This window comes from Medicago sativa, chromosome 6 (assembly GCF_051527215.1).
Source record: "Medicago sativa cultivar Bolivia chromosome 6, Bolivia_mono, whole genome shotgun sequence".
Taxonomy (NCBI): Eukaryota; Viridiplantae; Streptophyta; class Magnoliopsida; order Fabales; family Fabaceae; genus Medicago; species Medicago sativa.
In genome coordinates, this window is record NC_140754.1 from 84,857,871 (window position 1) to 84,878,695 (window position 20,825).

The 20,825-nt window shown below is 33.7% G+C and overlaps 2 protein-coding genes and 1 long non-coding RNA gene across 4 annotated transcripts; 2 read left to right on the top strand and 1 right to left on the bottom strand.

Moving 5' to 3' along the window:
* The first annotated feature begins 3,891 nt into the window (after positions 1 to 3,891).
* On the top strand, positions 3,892 to 4,486 carry LOC146917582 (uncharacterized). The gene is made up of 3 exons (XR_015015779.1): positions 3,892 to 4,030; positions 4,192 to 4,288; positions 4,378 to 4,486. It is a non-coding gene; the product is annotated as an uncharacterized LOC146917582 (long non-coding RNA).
* Positions 4,487 to 5,279: 793 nt separating this feature from the next.
* LOC146917583 (putative pectate lyase 4) lies at positions 5,280 to 6,986 on the top strand. Its single transcript, XM_085717290.1, has 4 exons — positions 5,280 to 5,738; positions 5,940 to 6,295; positions 6,409 to 6,544; positions 6,730 to 6,986. The coding sequence occupies exons 1-4, from the start codon at positions 5,280 to 5,282 to the stop codon at positions 6,952 to 6,954; spliced, it is 1,176 nt and encodes a 391-aa protein (XP_085573416.1). The 3' UTR covers positions 6,955 to 6,986.
* A 1,920-nt stretch (positions 6,987 to 8,906) lies between these two features.
* On the bottom strand, positions 8,907 to 16,702 carry LOC146917584 (uncharacterized). Of its 2 annotated transcripts, none has more exons than XM_085719406.1 (7): positions 16,487 to 16,702; positions 14,399 to 14,527; positions 14,253 to 14,296; positions 10,778 to 13,438; positions 10,299 to 10,403; positions 9,974 to 10,148; positions 8,907 to 9,489 (listed from the first exon to the last, which is right to left on the bottom strand). In XM_085719406.1, exons 1-7 carry the CDS (start codon positions 16,487 to 16,489, stop codon positions 9,286 to 9,288), a joined length of 3,321 nt encoding a protein of 1,106 aa, XP_085575532.1. In that variant the 5' UTR covers positions 16,490 to 16,702; the 3' UTR covers positions 8,907 to 9,285. The 2 variants fall into 2 exon arrangements, with proteins under 2 accessions (XP_085575532.1, XP_085575533.1); XM_085719407.1 differs by having other exon boundaries at positions 15,468 to 16,702.
* Between the last annotated feature and the right edge of the window lie 4,123 nt (positions 16,703 to 20,825).

Below are 20,825 nucleotides of genomic sequence, written 5' to 3' on the forward strand. Positions count from 1 at the left end.
GATTCATGTTATATGCATTAAATTTTACGATATTGATTGTTCCAAACACATAATTTGTTTCATTTTACGTGACTTTCTTTATCACAATTACGAGAAAACAATGGACAATCATTTTAGAATTGAAGGCGGTTGGTGGAGACAGAAAGATAGCTAAATGAGGTATTGTGTGAAGGGGTTATTAATGGGTCACAATTATAAGGTGGGTGGACATAAATATAGACCAGAAAATGACAAGCACACACCAAACTATCTTAAACTTTGCTTTGTCTTGTAGGATTCTTACGGTGCATTCATATGTGTTTTCACGTTCATACTATTTAGTAAGATCTTAGACCATCCACAACACTGCTTGCTGATCCATGAGTTTTTGAGTGTATATATTATTCATTATAGTTTTCTAATATTAGAATCTCACAAAATTTATTAAATAGGTCATAATAACTCTTTTTTTATGCAAAAGAGGGCACAGTCTAAGAAAAAGAAAAAACTACCGAGTTAAACGAACATTTTGAGGCATGAAAACGTTGAATATGTTATTAAAGAGAAGTCACTAGAGATCTATAGGAGGAGTCTCTAATATATGTAAATCAATCAAATTTAAAGTATGATCAAAATTAGCCAGTCAATCAACTGATTTATTCCTTTCACACGAAATATGATTGATCTAAACTTGTTGGTTCATGAACTAAATTGTGTAGTCTCTAATATAACAGATTGAAAATTGCTTTTCTGGCATCAAATGTTTCCTAATAACACAAGTAAATGACGAAATTACCCCCAGCGGTAGTTAACTACCGCTGCGAAAAACGAAGAAAAATCCTGGACGTGATGATTTAATTTTTTTATGAAAAAATGGAAAATAAAAATTAAACTCAATTGTTCATTATACAATCGTGAGTGGATGTGAAAAAGGAAGAAGAAGTGGCTTGGGGAAGAAAGATATACAATGGATGGTTGTGTACATATAGAAAATATAAATCTCTATGAGTGGCAGCCATTGATGATTGTGGCAGCCATTAAAATCTGGAAAAATCATTATTTTATGATGTTGAATTTAATCTTTAAATGCTCACCCAAAAATGTAGTAATGAACTTGAATCATGTTGTTTTATTTTTGTTATTTTTAATTCAGTCAAAATAATCAACTGTCCAAAATTCTTGTCCATATTGTAACAATATGGTTGCTGCATAATTGGGTTAAAAGGTTGCTGCAAATCTCAGTTGTTTGTGAGGAAGAAGACTCCGTACCAAGAATAAGAGGAGAAGACAGAAAAAGGTGTTTGTCAGCGGTAGTTAACTGCTGCCGGTTTGAGAAACGGTAGTTAACTAACGCTGATGACTTTTTAGGAATTTCCATGTGTTATTAGAACACTTCTAATGTCAGAAAAGCAATTTTCTAACAGAATTCTTAAAACGGCCTAGTGGTTTGAATGTAAGCTGGCATTACTTGGGTCTTGGGTTTAACTCCCAGGTTGCACGTTTTCTTCTTTTTTTTTTTTTTTTTTTTTTTTCCTTTTTTCCTTTTTTCTTCTTTAGGTTGGATGTTGTCTTTTTTTTTTTTTTTTTTCTTCTTTAATTAATATTTTTAGTGTGAGAGAGCTTTGATTTAGACATTAAAAAATTTATTTTATATTTTATTAGGGGCCTATTTTTATATGAGAGTCGAGTCTCCAATTACATAGGAACGACCCTGATGTCCACCAGTAGTTTCGAGTCATTGTCAACTTGAAGATGGGTAACCTCTTCTCTCCGAGCCCATTCCATATTGATTTATACATACATACCTAACAATAACTTTATATAATTAAATTTCAATATTTATTTTAATACAAATATATTAAATAGGACCCATGAAAAGTGAGAAGAGAAAGGGAGCTTATATAACGAGGGACGACCCCAATTAATGTCTTGTATGTGTCATGGCCCACACTTTGTTCTAAATATATTTTTTTATTTAATGCTTGATAGCATAAGGAGGAGATCAGCAGTGGATTGGTCCAAGTGGTAAGACACTGTAGTCTCTTAAGTATGTGGTTAAAAATTTGATTCCTCGGTCATGTGTATGAAAAAATTAGGATGGGAGGGAAGAACTCACCATGTTTGCCCCACAGCTTTTTCGATGAAGATTTGTCACTGTTAAATGACAATGAAAACTTCGTATTAATATCATGATACCCTTTAATATTATTTACGCGTAATTTCGTTGCAGATGTTTGTCATTTAAACGCCATCCTTTTACATAATCTCTGCATTTTAATGTAATTTATGTGGTTTCTCATTATAATAATTATGACTTTTAATGTCTTTTATGCGCCTTTCTATTTCCAAAATTATGCATTTAAATGTCATTTATGCGCTTTTACAACATGAAATATTTGTATTTGTATTTTGATGACAAGATAAAATTGTATATCCTTTATTATAAAAGCTAGACTTGCTTGGCTAGCATGTTTGCCCTAATCCTCCCTATTTTGCCCTAATTCCCTAGCTTTTTTCCCTCCTAAACATGTAGTAATTGCTCGAGTAATCTCATCAGTTCAAGCATTTGATCACATCCGTTTATTCGACCTTGAAAAAAGTTATCTCACTTCGTTAATGCAATTGAATACCTATTAAAGCCTAATCAAGTCGAAACATGTATTAATCACTCTACCAATTACTGCCAATTGAATACCTATTAATGCTCACTTATAATGGCAATTAAGAATGTAGTTAATGGCTTGAAAACGTCGTTAATGGCCATTAAAAATGTTTCACGCATACACATAAACATCCCTAAGTTTATGGCAATTGAAGATGTTTCGCGCATACATTTTTTAGACCTTGCTGTTTCACGCATACACGCCTTGCTGTTTCACGCATACACTAATTCCTGTCGCATTAGGCTACTGACATTTCAATGTTTCACACATAGATTATTTACACCATACTGTGCTATCTGATACAGAGTGGTAGGATGATATGCGTTTCAAGGTGAAATTTCCCTCGAATTTGACCACTAAAATATGCACTAATCACTCTACCAATTACTACCTATTAAAATTAATTATGATGTACTTATTTCAAAAAATAACACATATCATGGTTGATCCGATTTTGAATAGTAATTATTGCGTACTGTTAATGGCAATTATGAACGTAATTAATGGCTTGAAAACGCCGTTAATGGCCATTAAAAACGTCGTTAACGTCCTTTTAATCCACGGTACTCCACGCTTTTAGTTGATTTTACGCATTATGCACTAACCACTCTACCAATTACTACCTATTAAATACAATTATGACATACTTATTTCAAAAAATTATTGCTGTTTAAAGGTTGATTCGATTTTTTTTTTAGGGAAGGTTGATTCGATTTTGAATAGTAATTATGACGTAGTATTAATGGCAATTAGAAATGTAGTTAATGGCTTTAAAACGTCGTTAATGGCAATTAAAAACTTTTGAATAGTAATTATTACCTTTAGAACACTACGATTATTCACATTTGAAACTGACGAAGAGAGTTGCCAATTACCTATTTAAATACCACTTAGTTGTGCTATTACAACCATTCTCTACTTTAAGCAAATATATATCAAATATAACTCTTTCTTGCACTTGCTAATATGGCAAACACTTTCACCCCCATCTCAGCTGTGACAGGTGGAAGGAGGTATTTGAAGTTGATTGTCCGTGTGGCCCATATATGGCTGATCCGTGATAAGGAAAATCCAGGCGATGTTATCTTCATGAACATGATATTGGTTGATGAGAAGGTATATTATATGTTTCAATTGTATAAATAAATGATCATTTTTTCAAGTTGCCACTATGATAACTTATTTTTGATGACATGTTATTTTTTGTTTAGCAAGGAAGGATCCATGCCATTGTTCGTAAGTTCCTGGTGCCAACGATTCAAGGAATGGTTGAAGAAGGAGGAACATATAAGTTAGAGAATGTCATGGTAGGATTTAATGAGGGACCTTACAAACTCTTGCCACACAAGCACAAACTTAACATGGCGGCAAATGCGAGATTTACTAAGGTGAATGCAGGCAATTTACCTCGGAACGTGTTTGAATTCATGTCTTTCAAAGACATTTTGATCTCTCCATCAGAGGACGTGGTTGCTGGTATGAAATCCTACCTTTTTTTTTGCGAATTTGTTACTAGCTGTAATGTTAATGCATATTTTTTTTGTTGTAGATGTCATTGGTCATGTAGTTGAGAAAGATGGTGTACGCGAAACCGAAAAGAATGGAAGAAAAAGCAAAGTCATTGATCTTACACTCGAGGATTTAGAGTAAGATGTTCAATATATAACTTATCGGTTTATTTCAATTGATGACTTTATTCTCATGATCGAGTTGATTGTGTTATTTGGTGTTTCAGGAATACCAGGATCCGTTGCTCTCTTTGGGGTGAATTTGCAACTGATATTGAAAACTACTTTGCAACCCATGACAACACTAAGTCTGTTGTGCTGATTGTACAATTTGGCAATGTATGATTACATTATTTTTCATTGATTCGATTAACTTCTATGTAGCCGCACGGGTCAATGGTCTAGTTGGTTTAAAACTAAAATTTATGTTTATCATTTTTAGAATATAGCGATGTTTCTTTATTTTCAATTTAATTATATGAAATTAAATAAAGTTAGAGTGGAAACACACTTCTCTCTCTTCTATTTATCTCATTCCAAATAATACACCAAATGAGCCCATGTTGTTTGTCACCCATATACTATATAATCAGCTAAGCCATTAAATTGATTTTATATTAAATGTTATCTGATGAAAACATCGTTGTTTGTTTCATTTGGTGTACTTGAAAATATTATTGCGGTATGTTGGTATAACTAATTTTGCTTATAGTTACGACCTAAATATTATTTAATTTTTATATTAAATGTTATCCAATGAAAACATTTTTGTTTGTTTCATTTGCTGTACTTGAAAATATTGTTACGGTATGTTGGAATAACTATTGAAAATATTGTTACGGTATGTTGGAATAACTAATTTTACTTATAGTTACTACCTAAATTCAGGCAACTTTCACAACATAAGGTTAAGAGTTGTTAGATTTTTCTATTATTTCTATTCATAACTTTTGTTTAGCCCGAGACACTCATTTAGCCATAGCCTCTAAAACAACTTTAACCGACTTGAACATATATAATCACTTCCTTATGCTTCTACTTCTCCAATATAAACCAAAAAAACATTTCTATCTCTCTCTCTTTTTTCTTTCAATCATTCCAAGTTTGTCAAGAATATTTATACTACATTATGGTATCTAAGGGTCCCAATTTCATCAGATGGCATTTTGTTTTGGCCTTTGTGATTACCATATTTTTCACTTCAAAATTTAGTTTTGCCAAACAATCCAAGTTAATGGGATTGAAAATGAACATGATTGATCGATGTTGGAGACCAAATCCTGAATGGAGAAAACATAGACAACAACTAGCGACTTGCTCTGTAGGCTATGCTGGAAAGATGACAAACAACATTGGTAAGGGTCTCATCCATTATAAAGTTACTGACCCAAATGATGATCCTATAAATCCTCAACCTGGTACGTTGAGATATGGAGCTTCTGTAATTCAAGGTAAAGTATGGATCACATTCAAAAAAGACATGAACATTAAACTCATGAAGCCCCTTCTCATTAGCAGTTTCACAACCATTGATGGTCGTGGATTCAATGTGCACATTGGTGATAATGCATGCTTGATGATATTCAAGGTAATCACCAAATACAATTAATTAAGCTTTACAAGAAAACTACTAGAAAAAAAAAAATTATGGCGAGAAAAAGAAGAAACCTCTATAAATTTAGTAATGTATTTAGAGAGGAATTTCATATTTTTCTCTCTAAATTTAATTTGCTAACTATAGCTATTTGTAGCATGAACTCTATTTCACTAATTTGTAACAATTTTGTAGGCCACCAACATAATCATTCATAGCATTCGAATTCATCATTGCAAAGCTCAATCCCCGGGGATGGTGATGGGGCCAAATGGAAAGGTAATTCATTTGGGCCAAGTAGATGGAGATGCAATTAGACTAGTTACCGCTTCAAAAATTTGGATTGATCATAACACACTTTATGATTGCGAAGATGGTCTTCTTGATGTCACACGGGGTTCTACTAATGTTACTATTTCCAATAATTGGTTTAGAGAACAAGATAAAGTTATGCTTCTTGGGCATGATGATGGGTATGTGAGGGACATAAACATGAAAGTTACTGTTGTGTACAATCATTTTGGACCTAATTGCAACCAGCGAATGCCAAGGTAATTGATTACTGTTTATGAAATTTTTTTACAAGAAAAATTGAAGTTATACAATATACAAATGTGAATTTATTAGACAACATTGATTTTTTATCGGTAAAATAACATTTCAGGATTCGTCACGGATATGCACATGTAGCAAACAATCTTTACTTAGGATGGATGCAATATGCCATCGGCGGAAGCATGGGGCCTAGCCTCAAAAGTGAATCTAACCTCTTCATAGCACCTAAAGGTGGAAGTAAAGAGGTATGGATATTTAGCAAATCCATTAATTGAAACTAATTAATGACTAATGAACATGAGTTTACCTAATTAAAATAAATCACACAATTGAGTTCAGATGTTTATGTATATAAAATATATTTGTTTCACTTTAAAAAAATTGACACACTTTTTCTAAACTTTCTTTATTGATTATATAATGTGTTTAGGTAACATGGAGAAAAAATGGTCATACAAATGGCGACAAATGGGAATTTCATTCGGTAAGAGACGCTTTTGAAAATGGAGCCTCATTCGAAGTTACAAAAGGAAGTCGTGTGCCAAAGCCAAATTATAGCAAAGAACAAATTTTTCAAGTTGCTGATGTTAAATCTGTAAGATCTTTAACAAGATCATCAGGCGCATTTCAATGTAGTAAAACCTCCATATGTTGAACTAAAAATCATATAGAATATTGATCATGAAACATAGTGTTCATCATTAGTATGTCATTTAACCTAAAAAATAAGAAGATTTCACCTTGTTGTCGAGAAAATTCATTGTACATAAATTTCCATTATGACTATCTCTTAATTTAAATGCACATGTATGTGTAGTTGTACATACGTACTTTGTCGTTTTATGCTATTAATGTGAATGAAGTAAGTTTGTTCTAGATTCGTTGTTTTTGTTTTTAGGGACTTTAAATTTGCATTGTATCAATATATTCCATCAATTTGAATAAATATCATTTATTTTTGTAAAAATAAAATAAAAAAGTAGACACACAACAAAAACTAAGCAATATTTCATGTCACTTTATGACTTACTTATATTTCGTTTGTCACTTTAGGGTCTCGATCATACATATGCCGTGCCGCTTATTTTGAACAAAGTAATTTTAAAATGAATCCATATCAACTCTATTATTATTGCAATAAAATTCAGTTATAAAATAATACTTAGGGTCCTTGTCTTGGGGTAGAAGATAGCTCTCTCGACTCAAACATGTATACATCGTTTAAAAGCTTGAATCCAATTTAACTTAAGTATTTTATTTGTATCACTATTTCACAATAATTCTTAGCAAAATTATAAATAAAAGAGTAAATTACACTCTTTATCTGAGAAAAGTTTGAATTACACTCAACTTTCCTCTTATACTTAATATATATAGAAATAATTATACTCCCCGTCAACTATAAAAAATTAGGTTAGGTAATACTTTTGGTGATGTTCTCCAATCATCTCATGAAGTGTGAAACTTTTATGTAGCTGAATGATAATGGAAATATGAAGAAATTATTATAATTCTTCGTTTAACATTCTGGTTCTATTTTTAAGAAAAAAATTAAGTTAACTTTTGTCATACATACAATAAATACAATATACTTTTGGAATACAAAAACAAAGAAAGAAATACAACATACATTTTGTTTTTCCAAAACATTCATATTTCAATAGAGTTGTTTATCGAAGCATTGCTTTCTTTTAACCAAAATCGGAAGTAAATATGTACAATATTGCACTCTTACAAAACACATAAATAGATAGATCATAGATGGATTCATTTCCATGACTAGTATTTGCAGGGACGGATCCAGAAATTTTAATAAGTGAGGTCAAAGTTATATCATACAAATTTATACAAAAAAATCATTGACATACTGAAATAAATATGGACACTTCAAAGAGTGTTTCGTAAACATTTCTTGCTGGACAATATAAAGAATAGAGATTATTACATTCCAAGTATACTCTTCCTCCTCTAAAATAAAAGTATACTCATTTACTTCACTATGGTCACCTTTATTCCTTCTCACATTATACATTACTAGATTTGTTTTGCACTTTAGATGATAAACTAATATAAATCCTAATATAGAAAATGACAAGACTGTGAAACCTAATAGAATTATTGTTTTTTTTTTTTTTTGTCAAGTAGCCTAGTGGCTGAAACTCACACATTTTAATTTAATTGTGGAGAAGTGGAGTGTCCGTGATTCGAACCCTGACCCCTGCACATAATATGCAATGTCCCTACCAATTGAGCTAAGCTCAGGGACTAATAGAATCAGAATTTATTATCGACATGCTTGTGTTTCTATTAAAATATAAACCATTAATTTATTTCAATTATCACAATTGGTTCAATTTTTAGTGCATTATGCACCAAATGATCAAGATCCCTAAGGAAAAAAAGGCCTCATCTTCAAATTTTAGCCATATTATTTGCTTGGTAATTTCTATTACACTCGATTAATTAGGACACCTATGGTAGCTCGATTGGTGAGCTAAGGGACAATGAATGAGTTTTAAAACGGTGCTTCACGATTCAAACTCGAGAAACTAACATAACCACTAACTTACTAATGTTTGTCTATAACATAATAGGGTCATAAAGATATCATAAAAAATTGATTGCCTATGTTTAATAAGCACCTCAAATTCGACAATTAAGTATTCACTAACTTCAAGTTATGAAAACTAAGAATCACCATATTCATAATTCTACTAATATCTCAAAATCAGCACTACATATTCCTTATTCCTTTCTACCAAGGAACAAAACTGAGCTATAATTGTAAAGAGTAAAAAAGGTACTGCACAAAGTATGTACAAAAGATATTAAGTTCAATAACTAGGACCTAAAAGACACATGCAATATAAGACCAATAACACTTTGATCCTAATTGAAATGTGACATTCTACCTGAATGTAGCCAAAAATTATTTATCTAGTTTGGCCTACTCATCATTTTTTACTGTGAAACCTTTAGGAAAATCTCAATACCGTCGCCTCGACACGAAAAACTCATAATCTGGATGTCTGTTTGTGCAGATTTGGTTCCCCTTGTTGACATCAGCTCTTGCCATAAGAGATGCTGTTTCTTCAAGTGTCCTTAAACGCTCTTTAAGAAAAACCGAGGGGTTTATGCCTAGCATTTCTGTTCTCCGTGCAGTTTGATTCAGCTGAAACCAGCATTCACCCTGTTCATAGCATAAACCTTATCATATAAGTGCTTGTGTATACACTATTTCTATAACAAAAGATAAAATAGAGTCAAATTGTTTATATGATAAGCTTTAGGTTGTTTTCATGAGCTATCTTGGAGATTGTATGGATATATAAGTTGAAAACAGCTTATGGACATATCATAAACTGTTTCCATTAGCTTTCTCAAATAACCTCACAAGTGCTTATGTCAACAGATAAAGTCAAATTAATCAATTCAAACAGACCCTAAATCAATTTTACAGAGATATCCAATGAAAACTAATTATTTTGCCACTTCATTTCATTAATTTTAAGATTCAGATACAAGAATATCCTATATCCCTCAAGCACACAGTAGCCTCTAAATAAACATTGATCTAGAAAGGCTTTCTCTATCAAATGAAATGACAAACTTAAAGGTTCATCTTCTCAGAAATCCAGGATGTGAGAAAGAAGTTGAAGCAACAAAACACATACCTGTGCATTGTAACTTTGAAGGCCTACAGCTGGAGAAACTACACAAGAATCCAGAGTCGGCGAATCAGAACTTGAACTTCTACAAACCAAATGCCCAAGTGAATGGAAAGTCAGAAAAGATGCGCGAAAGTTGCCATCTGGTATACGGTAAATAGGGTACCATGCAACCGAGTACCTGCAAATCAGGTGGTCTTAAAATTGCTATCATTTCAAATTTAACTTGAAATTAAGACGATGATAATAATTGCTTCTGATCATCTGATATTAACATAAAATGTACTTTTTTTTCTTTCAAAAGTGAAATATAATTCACATGATCATTTACCAAGATCTAGGATGAAGATCCCGCAAGCTTATAGACTCCAGTTTAGTTGCGTCCCCATAAGTTTTCGACTGGATTTGTACATCGCCTCTAACCAGCTCCTGTATCCTGTGAGAAGATGAAATTCAAATCATAAGTACCTGCTGACTGACTTTCACACAAGTTATTCTGATCCACACACTTATTTTTTTGCAGTTTCATTAACTAGCTTATGAAAGTAATACAATTTTTTCAAATCATTCGGGAGAACCAGTGTTCGAATCATGGCCGAACTCCGGATTACTGGGGCCCTATTCTCCTGAGAACAGGAGGGTTAAGACCAACAATAAGTAACACAATTCCTAAGAAAAAGGAACAGATGAAATGGAAAGCATGTCACACAAAAGATTGAACAGATGAACAGATGAAATGGAAAGCATTAAATTTGAAGATTTGCATATTGAAAACACTACATCTGATATAAAAGTGATGAACAATCTTACCTGTCATATAGAGGTTGTCTTTGTTGAGGTTGTTCGCATTCAAAATATTCGAAAAGAAGTTCTGAATCACCAGAACAGGTTGAGTCAGTAGATGGATTAGAGGCATTACTAAAACGAGCTATAAATGAGTCTTCTGAATTGTCGATCATTTCACATGCCTCTGAAACCTTACAATTCAGAAAGTTGTCACTGCTGTTCGCACATCGACTTTCACGGTTCTTAAACAGCTGAACTGCTGATAAAGAAGGGACAAAATAGGCACGGAACGGAAAATGACCAACACCTCCTAATGTCTTCGGATCTTCATAATCCCAAGTCCTTATCTCTAATCCATAGCTCCCATGTTTCTCATACCACTCCCACAAGCACCCCAAAGATACTTCAGGTATCTCATGTCTGCACAGTGGGACACCAATCAAATGGTTTTTTGCACAGGTGAAACAACCAAGTGAATCGGGTGATCGACAAATAACAGGACTACAAAAATGAAGTAGTTTTTCAAACTCTGCAACAGGGCCACCAGTCACCTTGCGTACTACTTCACAAGCTAATTGAACTCGGCAGGCATCATTCACCGCTTGAGCTATTCTGTAGGAATCATTTTCTAACATACATTGATTCTCACATTCATAAATTATGTGATTATCTACGTGATGTTTGTCCATACGCTCGGTCAATGAACCTGCAATCTCCTCACCTAGTTTATGATTTTCACCCTCGATTTGACCAATGGATGTAGTTCTTGTATCTGGTGAAGAATCCTGATTTTGAGAAAGAGAATCTGATTTTGGTTCCAGTCCGTTTTCCAAGTCAATAATTTTACTAGTTGGTTCATCAGAATATTGTGATGATAAACTATTAGACTCAGATTTTGCCATTCCGGCATCTTTTTTCCCAACTGGTATCCATTTCCATAGGGCTGTAGAGCCAGAACTGTGGTTTTGTCCAATGTAATCTGCAGAAGAAACTTCTTTCACAGTTTGACCAACTTGATTTTCTAAAAGATTACAAGAAACTTGAGATTGCTCGTCAGAACAAGAAACTTGAGATTGAATGTCTATACTTCCATTCTCTGTTTCTTGTGAACCTTTCAGGTTATCAGACTCATCTGCATGAAATTGTTCGCTGTGAACTATCTCAGATGTTTCCTGTTCAACTCCATTGGTCTGAATCTCCATTACCAATCCTTGTTGATTATTTTCCTGAGATGAGATAGTTGAAGAATCATTCTGTTGACTACTAACCTTCAAGTTATCATTTAACACAGTCCTGTTAAAATTGGAACCCTTCCTAGAATAGTTGCAGGATCCTTTTTTTGGAACTGAATCCATTTTACCTTTTGATTTTCGACTGACTTTATGTTTCACGTTTTTTTTATCCTCAGGTCCTGAAACAACATTCGCGCCAACAGAATTATTACAATTTTTGATAGCTGAAGGATCATCCTTTTCAGTAGCGGAAACGAATTGTGACGAAGTCGTGTTTACTTTCTTCAAATCACCACCGCCACATTCACTTGAATTGTTCTTCTGAACCTTTTGCCAGACAGAATGACTGTTTTCCTTCCCTGTTCGACCAACACCCGAAAATTTGTTGAAACTAGAACTCTTCGACATATTTATCTTTTGCTGAACTCTCTTATCATTGACAATGCAATTTTGACCACTGTTCCGCGTTTCCTCGCTATGTTCATAGTTATTGCGAGAACCTGTTGTTAAGCCTTGACCAAGAAAATACTCATCTCCTGAATTTGAAGTGACTCCAGAACTTGCCTTGTTGAACGATTTTCCTATATGACCATCATTGACACTTTCATCACTTTTCGAACCAATGGAAACTGAATCCAACACCAAAGAGTCATGTATATCATTAAAACTGCATAGCTCAGCGTGTTGAATATCCTTTGTTTCTCTATCATGATGCTGATTCATTGATTCATCTTTTGACATCACTGCCTCATCGATACAAGAGTCGCAGCATTTCAGTGCATCCACAACATTGCTTTTGTCGTTCATCTCATTCCTTTCACAATCAATTTTCATTAACCTATCGTCCGAAGATGAAAAATCCGGTGCAGTCGTATCCACATCATTGCTGCTGCAGGTTTCAGAAGCCAAACTTACACAGCCATATTCCTCGGTACGAAGTTCTCTTTCACTAGATCCGCTTTCACTTGACTGCTTCTTCATCTGTTTAGCTTTCTTTCTTGCCCTTCGTCTCGAGTTTTTCTGCAGAGATTTATCTTCCTTGGTGTTACTCATGCAATTATCAGACGAAATACCGGCGACAGAACTTTGAGGGGACAAGCTAGGGGTACTACTAACTACCGAACTTCCTGCACAAGAATTCCCAGGAAGTTCATTCAGTTTACAAGCTTTGTTAGCTACTTTGTTTTGACATCTACGTCGAACATTTGAACCAGTAAAACTTCTTCTTTCATATGATTTAGCTGAATAAGCACTCGGAGGGACCTGTCCTCTAGGCCCCTTACATTGATCAATCTTTGGTCTGTTAACAGTTGTTGGAGGGAAAAGAAGTTGCAGACCATCCATACTTATGCTGCCAGAAGCTAGGTTAACGTGATTGAGACACTGCACTGGAACGGCAATAATTCTCCAGGTTCCATCAGGCTCAAAACTAAGGAATGTAAGGATGGCAAGCCTGATAAATAATTAACAGAACTTAAGCATAGTCACTACAAAGTTTCAAATTTCTTCTGAACACAAGAAAAAATAAACAAAGAAAGTACTTTTGAAAAATTGGGTCAGTGTAACCATTAAGAAGCTTGAATGTATTGCAAAGAAAGACTAAAGCACTGCTTGAAAGTTTTTGCATGGATAAAACATGTGAAACAAGTCTCTATGACACAGTATCATCAATTAAAATAAATAAATTTGTTAATGTTAGAAAAATGACAACGAAGATAGCAAGAAGAATAGGCATGGGAGTTTTTAAGTAGATATATAGCCTGTTTGGATTGGCTTGTTGGAGCTTATCTACTGGCAAAAACAATTGTGGGATTGTTTGAGAGAGCTTTGTGAGAAAACAGCTTATGATATGTTAGTTTAAAAGCTGTTTTCAGCTCATTTCCATAAGCTCTCTACAATAGCTTATGAAAATAGTTTATAGATTATATGAAAACATTTCGACTTTATTTTATCTTTTGTTATAGAAACAGCTTATACATAAGCACTTCTATGATAAGAACTTGTGTTGTAAGTGCTTAATTAAGCTGTTATCCAAACAAGGTCATAGAATAAAGTGCGCAATGTAAAATAAACTATGAGCTTTTGGCAAGCCTAAAAGTTATTCTATAATGAGTAGCAGAATTCTAAAGAAATGTAATTAGCAGTCTAGGTGTGCATGTTCTGTCATTAGAAACAACAATTTCAATAACACATGCTAATGACATAACCATATAACTATAAGAACGAAAAGAATATGAAAGAAATGATAAAGTAACAAAATATTTTACCTACTATCAGAGTTGATCGTTGAAGCAGAAGATCCTTGAGAGTGCTGAATAAAACAATTATATGTAGAAAAAAAAAAGAGATAAGGACTAACTTCTTAGCCAAAATCGATCAAATAATTAAGGGAAAAAATAGGACAGTAATTTACTTTTGCGATGTCCAAAGTTGTAACTTTGTTGTGTTGCTGATTTGTCGTTGATTTGGAATTTTTTCCTGCTTCTGAAACTTTTGGACTATCTTTACCTTTTGTCTGAGGGCCACAACGCATCTTCCTTGCCTGTCAGTACCATTGGCCAAAAAATAAAAAAGGAAAAAAAAATAAGAAAAAGAAATAGCACTTTTCAAGACAAGGATGAGCAAGATAGTAATATAGAGAATTGACATTCAAGTACATTTACTGTTTTCACAATTAACTTGTATGGACTCTCGGTGATCTAAACTCGTCTATAAATCAATCAGTTATAAGCAGATCATGCTCGCTTGTAAAACTTGCAAGCTAAAATCAGAACAAGCATAGAAAAATCGTAAGCTTCTTTGCTTTCTTATTTGTTAATCGTCTTTTCTTTTCATAGCTCTAAATGATGACATTTACCAAACAAGCATAGAACAATTTAACAACATAGTCCAAATGGTATAGATTCCGAACAATACAAACAACCTGCACAGATAAGAATTAACATTCTTAAGCCAATTTTAGTGAACAGGACTAATTCAGAATCTTTGAAGGCACCGTTTTAGTTCTAGCATAATAAATCAATGGCAACTAAATCCAACAAATTTCGATCTCTTTCTTCTCAATTCTCAAACAAAACAATGCTAGCACATTTCATCTAACATAAAAGACACGGCAAAGCCTTTATCAAACATGGATGATCTATAAACCCTTTTCACAATCAACTTGCACAGATTCTCAATGAACTAAAGGCATCTATAGTCGGTAAGTTATAAGCAGATAATGCTATAACTTACCGAGTTGCATGCTAAAACCAGAACATGAGGAAAAAACACCTAAACATTACAGAAAGAACCACACAAAAAACCGTAAGCTTCTTTACTTTCATATTTCATAATCGACTTTTCTCTCCTAAGTTCTAAAAGATGACATTTACCAAACAACAAGCATAGAACAATTTAACACCGTAATCCAACACAGATAAGAACTAACTTTCTTAAGACAATTTTATTGAAAATTTTCAGGTCCCTGATCAGCACAATACCTTGAATTCGCAAACTTTGTAGCCACCTTTTTAATTCTAACATAATAAAATGGCAACTAAACCCAACAAATTTCAATCTTTTTCTTCTCAATTCTCAGCCAAAACAATGCTAGCACATTTCATCATACATTAAAGACACGACGAAGCCTTTAATCCACCAAGTTGCAAATAGCACATACCCTCCGAATTTCTCGGCTTTCATGAACAAATAAAACTAAAGTTTCAGGAGAAACCTCAACTTGGGTTTCTCCAAAATCAAAATCAGGAAAAGATTAAATTATCCACAAATGAAAGGTGTTTCTCTAATTTAACCAAAACCTCACTAAGCCTTGGATAAATTTAAACAAAACCACTCTTAATTAACAAAAATTACATCAAAAAGAAAAATCAAACTTGAAATAATGACTTATATAAACCATTGCTACAAAATCTAGAAGCAAAATTTTACTAAACCACAAATCATAATCTTAAAATATCTAAAAGAAACAGCACCGTATCCTTAGCCATACAAATCTCCTTAGATTTAGGTTCATGTTACAGATTACAGCTAAATTAACCAAAGATTTTCTTATTTTTAGATTTCATCCACCTCATAAACAAGATCATTATACACACACATGAACAAAAAAAAATACTAACATTTTTTAATAATAATAATAAATAAACAACTAAAAGAATGGAACAAAAAAAAAATTAACAATCTCTCAAAAAAAATTTAACCATAACCCATTATTCATAAACCAAACTTTTCATGCAATCAAATATCAGAAAACATAAAAAACACAAAAAAAAAAACACTCAAATGGGTCATGATCATAGTAATAAAAAAATAAATTAAAAAATACTGAAAAAAAAAGAACCATAGCCCATTATTCAAAAACCAAACTTTTCAAACAATCAAATATCAGATAACATAAAAAAACACTAAAAAATCAAATGGGTCATGATCAAAGTGATAAAAAAATTCAAAAAAAATTAAAAAAAAAAGATCAAAAATTGAAGAGTGTAAAGAAACAAACCATGAGAGAATTTCCAAAGGGATGGAACTGAATTGAGTTGTTCTTCCAAGCCTGAATTCTGAGATTGATTGATTTTTTTTTCTTTCTGCTTTGTGTTGTGTTGTTTGGTTTTATTGTATTTTTTGGGTGAAAGAATCAAAGAAAGTGAGTTAGTGACATTGCTACAAGTAAGTTGTTGAGTGGCCACAAGACACTATGAAAGTGAAAATGGACAAACAAGGAAAAGGGAAGAAAAAGGAAAACGTTTTGAATTTATGGAAAAATGATTTTGACTACAATTTACATCATAAATGTGTGACTCAATACAATTAATCTTTTACTTTTTTTTTTTATTTTATGAATCTATATTTTTTTATTTTTTATTTTAGTTTCTAGAAAGTGTTGTTTATTAAAGATAATGACATTTGACTTGAGGTGTATCGGACGTTAAATGTTTGTTTGATATCACGGTAGGTATACTAGAATTAAATTGATCCACCGTAATTTTACAAAAGCTACAATATAATATGTATGTCAGAATCACGATGCGTCAACTTGATTCTTACGTACACACCAAGATATCAAACATATGGTATGCGTATATTTTGTTATGTGGTGACAATAAGTGATTTAAAATTGATTTTATCTAAAAGTGGATTGAAGATAAAGTGATTTGTGTTTGAATATATTTATGCAAGAAAAAAAAAGTTGAATGATAAATTTGAGTGTAGAAATCAGTTATAGAATCAAAAGATACAAATCCTATCTCTAACTATAATCAATTCTAAAAGTAAAACCAATTATTCACCAAAGCAAACAAACATGTCAAGATAAATTCTACATCTTTAGAATCAATTTTTGCTCATGCGAAAGTGAAATCAAACTTAAATTAAACATTAATACATCTCTTAGCTCTGTTAACCGACATTCAAACTTTAGTTTGTCATATCGTATAAATTTAACCAGTTTGACTACACTCAATACTTATTGAACTTTGATTCTTTATTCGCTTTTTATATATTATTGAATATAATGTACTAATTTTTATAATAAAATATTTGTCATATTCGCTTCTTATAACCCACTTCGGTTGGTTTAGCGGTGTTTGCTTGAGACTTTAGAGAGTGTTTCTCTCAAGGACTCAGGTTCGATTATCTTTGGTGTCAATTTTGATGGACTAGTCTGTATAGATATTTGACATTGCTATAGATAGAGACCATGCAAGGGGATGGTCGAATTTTACCTCTAAAATTAATAGGTCCGTGAGCTAGATATCGAGTTTTCAAAACATATTTATACTTAAAAAAGTCATTGAATGGTTGCTTAAGTGCAACATGTGCAATAAACTTTTGCAAAACATTTGATATGTTGAGATGTAATTTTATCTCATACTACTCTTCTCTGCATTTAGCGTCTGAGAGTTTCGTTATTAGGCCGTCTGAGAGTTTCGTTGTTAGGAACTTTGAAAAAAAAAATTGAATGCATTGTAATTATTTGTATGATAAAATAACTTTATTGTTTGAAATACCTCATTAATAAAATCATTAAAATGGAGTGCATTTGATTCTCAAAATAATAAGTATTGGATAAAATAGTACTATCTCCGGTTACATTTATATGCAAAAAAAAAAAAAACTTTTTAGATTCATTCAATACCTAATATATGTGGAGAAGTGGGGTGTCCGGGGTTCGAACCTCGGCCTCTGCATATATAATGCATTGTCCCTACCAACTAAGTTAAGCTCACTGGGACAAATGATTTTTTTCTTATAAATATGACCGGATGGAATTTTTTATGTTAAAAAACAAAAAAAAAGTATTTTAGTATTCTGGATAACATATAATCTTTACAAAAAAGTTACGACATGGTTTAGTGAGCAACAAGAATTCTTATTTTGTCCAATCACTTGCTGATTGTTTTGTCCAGTCCATGACAAGTTTTTAAATCATACATTGTAGAAACAAAGTTGTCGTCCAAACTCATGTTTTTTAACACATCAAACGCACACTTCAAATTAAAGGACAAGTATTTATTTAACTTCCCTAAAAAAAAATTTCATCGTAATGGAAGATTGGTCAAAGGTATAAACAGCACTTTCATTGCTCTTATCCCTAAGGTTGATAGTCCACAACGTCTGAATGACTTCCGTCCGATTTCGTTGGTGGGTAGCTTGTATAAAATCTTGTCAAAAGTGTTTGCCAATAGATTTCGATCAGTGATGGGGTCTGTTGTATCAGATTCTCAGTCTGCTTTCATTAAGGGTCGTCAAATTCTAGATGGTATTTTGGTGGCTAATGAGGTTGTTGATGAAGCTCGAAGGCATAAAAAGGAAATGATTCTTTTTAAAGTAGATTTTGAGAAAGCGTACGATTCCATTGATTTTGGTTACTTAGATGAGGTGATGTTGAAAATGGGTTTCCCTACTCTTTGGCGAAAATGGATAAAAGAATGTACAGGCACGACTACCGCTTCAGTATTGGTTAACGGGTCTCCAACTGATGAGTTCTCTTTGGGGAGTGGTTTGAGGCAAGGTGACCCTTTGTCGCCCTTTTTGTTTCTCTTAGCGGCAGAGGGGTTTCACGTGTTGATGGAATCTATGTTGGTAAATAATTTGTTTACTGGTTATCGGGTTGGAAACAGTGGTACTACAGTTGTTTCTCATCTCCAATTCGCAGATGATACTTTGATATTCGGTGAGAAATCTTGGGCTATGCGGGCTGCTCTTCTTCTTTTTCAAGCTATGTCGGGCTTAAAAGTTAACTTCTCAAAGAGTCTTTTGGTTGGTTCGAATGTCACAACGTCTTGGTTAAATGAGGCAGCTATGGTGTTGAATTGTAAAGTTGGTTCTATCCCATTTATGTATTTGGGGTTGCCTATTGGTGGGAATGCCCGTCGATTGTCGTTTTGGGAACCGCTCCTTAACCAGTTCAAATCTAGACTGTCAGGTTGGAAGTTGAAACATTTATCTTTGGGTGGTCGTCTGGTTTTACTGAAGTCTGTCCTGTCGTCATTGCCTGTTTATGCCCTTTCCTTCTTCAAGACTCCGTCAGGTATTGTCTCCTCTATTGAATCTATTTTAAACTGTTTTTTTTTTGGGGGGGGGGGGGGGGGGGGGGAGTGATGACCACAGCAAAATAAGTTGGGTGGATTGGAACACTATTTGTAGTAGTAAGGAGGTTGGTGGTTTGGGGGTAAGGAGAATTAGGGAGTTTAATACTGCTTTGTTAGGAAAATGGTGTTGGAGGGTGTTGGAAGATATTCATAGTCTTTGGTATAGGGTGTTGTCAGCTAGGTATGGAGTAGAGGGAGGTCGGTTAGTGGGGAGAGGCCGAGATGCTTCCCTATGGTGGCGTGATATTTATGCGTTGTGTAAGGAGGAGTGATTTTCTGATCATGTGAGTCGTTTGGTGGGTAATGGTAGGCATACCCTGTTTTGGGTGGATGGCTGGCTTGGTGGGGAGGCGCTTAGTGTCAGATTTAGCAGGTTATATGATTTGTCGTTGGATAGGGAGGTATCAGTGTCTGATATGTTTCAGGGTGGGTGGGGTGTTGATGGTGAGGCGTGGAGATGGAGGCGGTGGCTGTTTGTGTGGGAGGAGGAGATGTTGGGGTTGGGGGATCTTACATTACTTCTTCAGAATGTGATTTTGTAGGTAGATAAGGATGACAGATGGCTTTGGACTTTGGAATCATCCCGTGTTTTCTCTGTTAGAAGTGCTTATAATGTCCTTACTTCTCAACCTCCAACTGAATTACTGGTGGCTATTTCCTCTTTATGGCATAAAGATGTTCCTTTGAAGGTTGTGCTCTTTGCTTGGCGGTTGTTCCTTGATAGGTTGCCTACTAAGGACAATCTTCATCGTCGTGGTGTTTTAGATCAAGCCTCCATGTTGTGTGTGTCAGGCTGTGGGTCGACGGAAACTTCAAATCATTTATTTTTACATTGCAATATTTTTGGGTTAATTTGGCACTTTATTAATAGGTGGATTGGCACATCCGGGGCTGCCCCGTTTTATGTGTCAGACCATTTTAATCAATTTGGTTTCAGTGGTGGTATCTCCAAGGTGCACCGCTCAATTATTCAGGCTATATGGTTTGCTACGGTGTGGGAAATCTGGAAGGAAAGAAATAACAGGCTCTTCAATGATAAAGTATGCTCGATTATTCAGGTGGTAGAAACGATTAAGTCTCTTGCTTATACGTGGTTGAAGGCGAAATTTGTTTCACTTCCCTTCAACTACCATGGCTGGTGGCTTAGTCCGTTTGCCATCTTGGGCATAGGCTAGAGTTTATTTCTGCTCCTGTGTTGTTTTTATTATTTTTTGTACAGGTTTCTTCTGTAAATATTGTTTCGACTTT

What these genes read in the sequence shown, in the direction of transcription:
- LOC146917584 (XM_085719406.1), bottom strand. An exon ending in ACGATCAACTCTGATAGTAG is followed by an intron (nt 13,439 to 14,252) that starts GTAAAATATTTT and finishes ATTATTTATCAG; the next exon opens with GCTTGCCATCCTTACATTCC. An exon ending in TTCAAAGTTACAATGCACAG is followed by an intron (nt 9,490 to 9,973) that starts GTATGTGTTTTG and finishes TGCTATGAACAG; the next exon opens with GGTGAATGCTGGTTTCAGCT.
- LOC146917583 (XM_085717290.1), top strand. Translation starts at nt 5,280, where the DNA reads ATGGTATCTAAGGGTCCCAATTTCATCAGATGGCATTTTGTTTTGGCC. An exon ending in CATGCTTGATGATATTCAAG is followed by an intron (nt 5,739 to 5,939) that starts GTAATCACCAAA and finishes ACAATTTTGTAG; the next exon opens with GCCACCAACATAATCATTCA. An exon ending in CTAAAGGTGGAAGTAAAGAG is followed by an intron (nt 6,545 to 6,729) that starts GTATGGATATTT and finishes TAATGTGTTTAG; the next exon opens with GTAACATGGAGAAAAAATGG.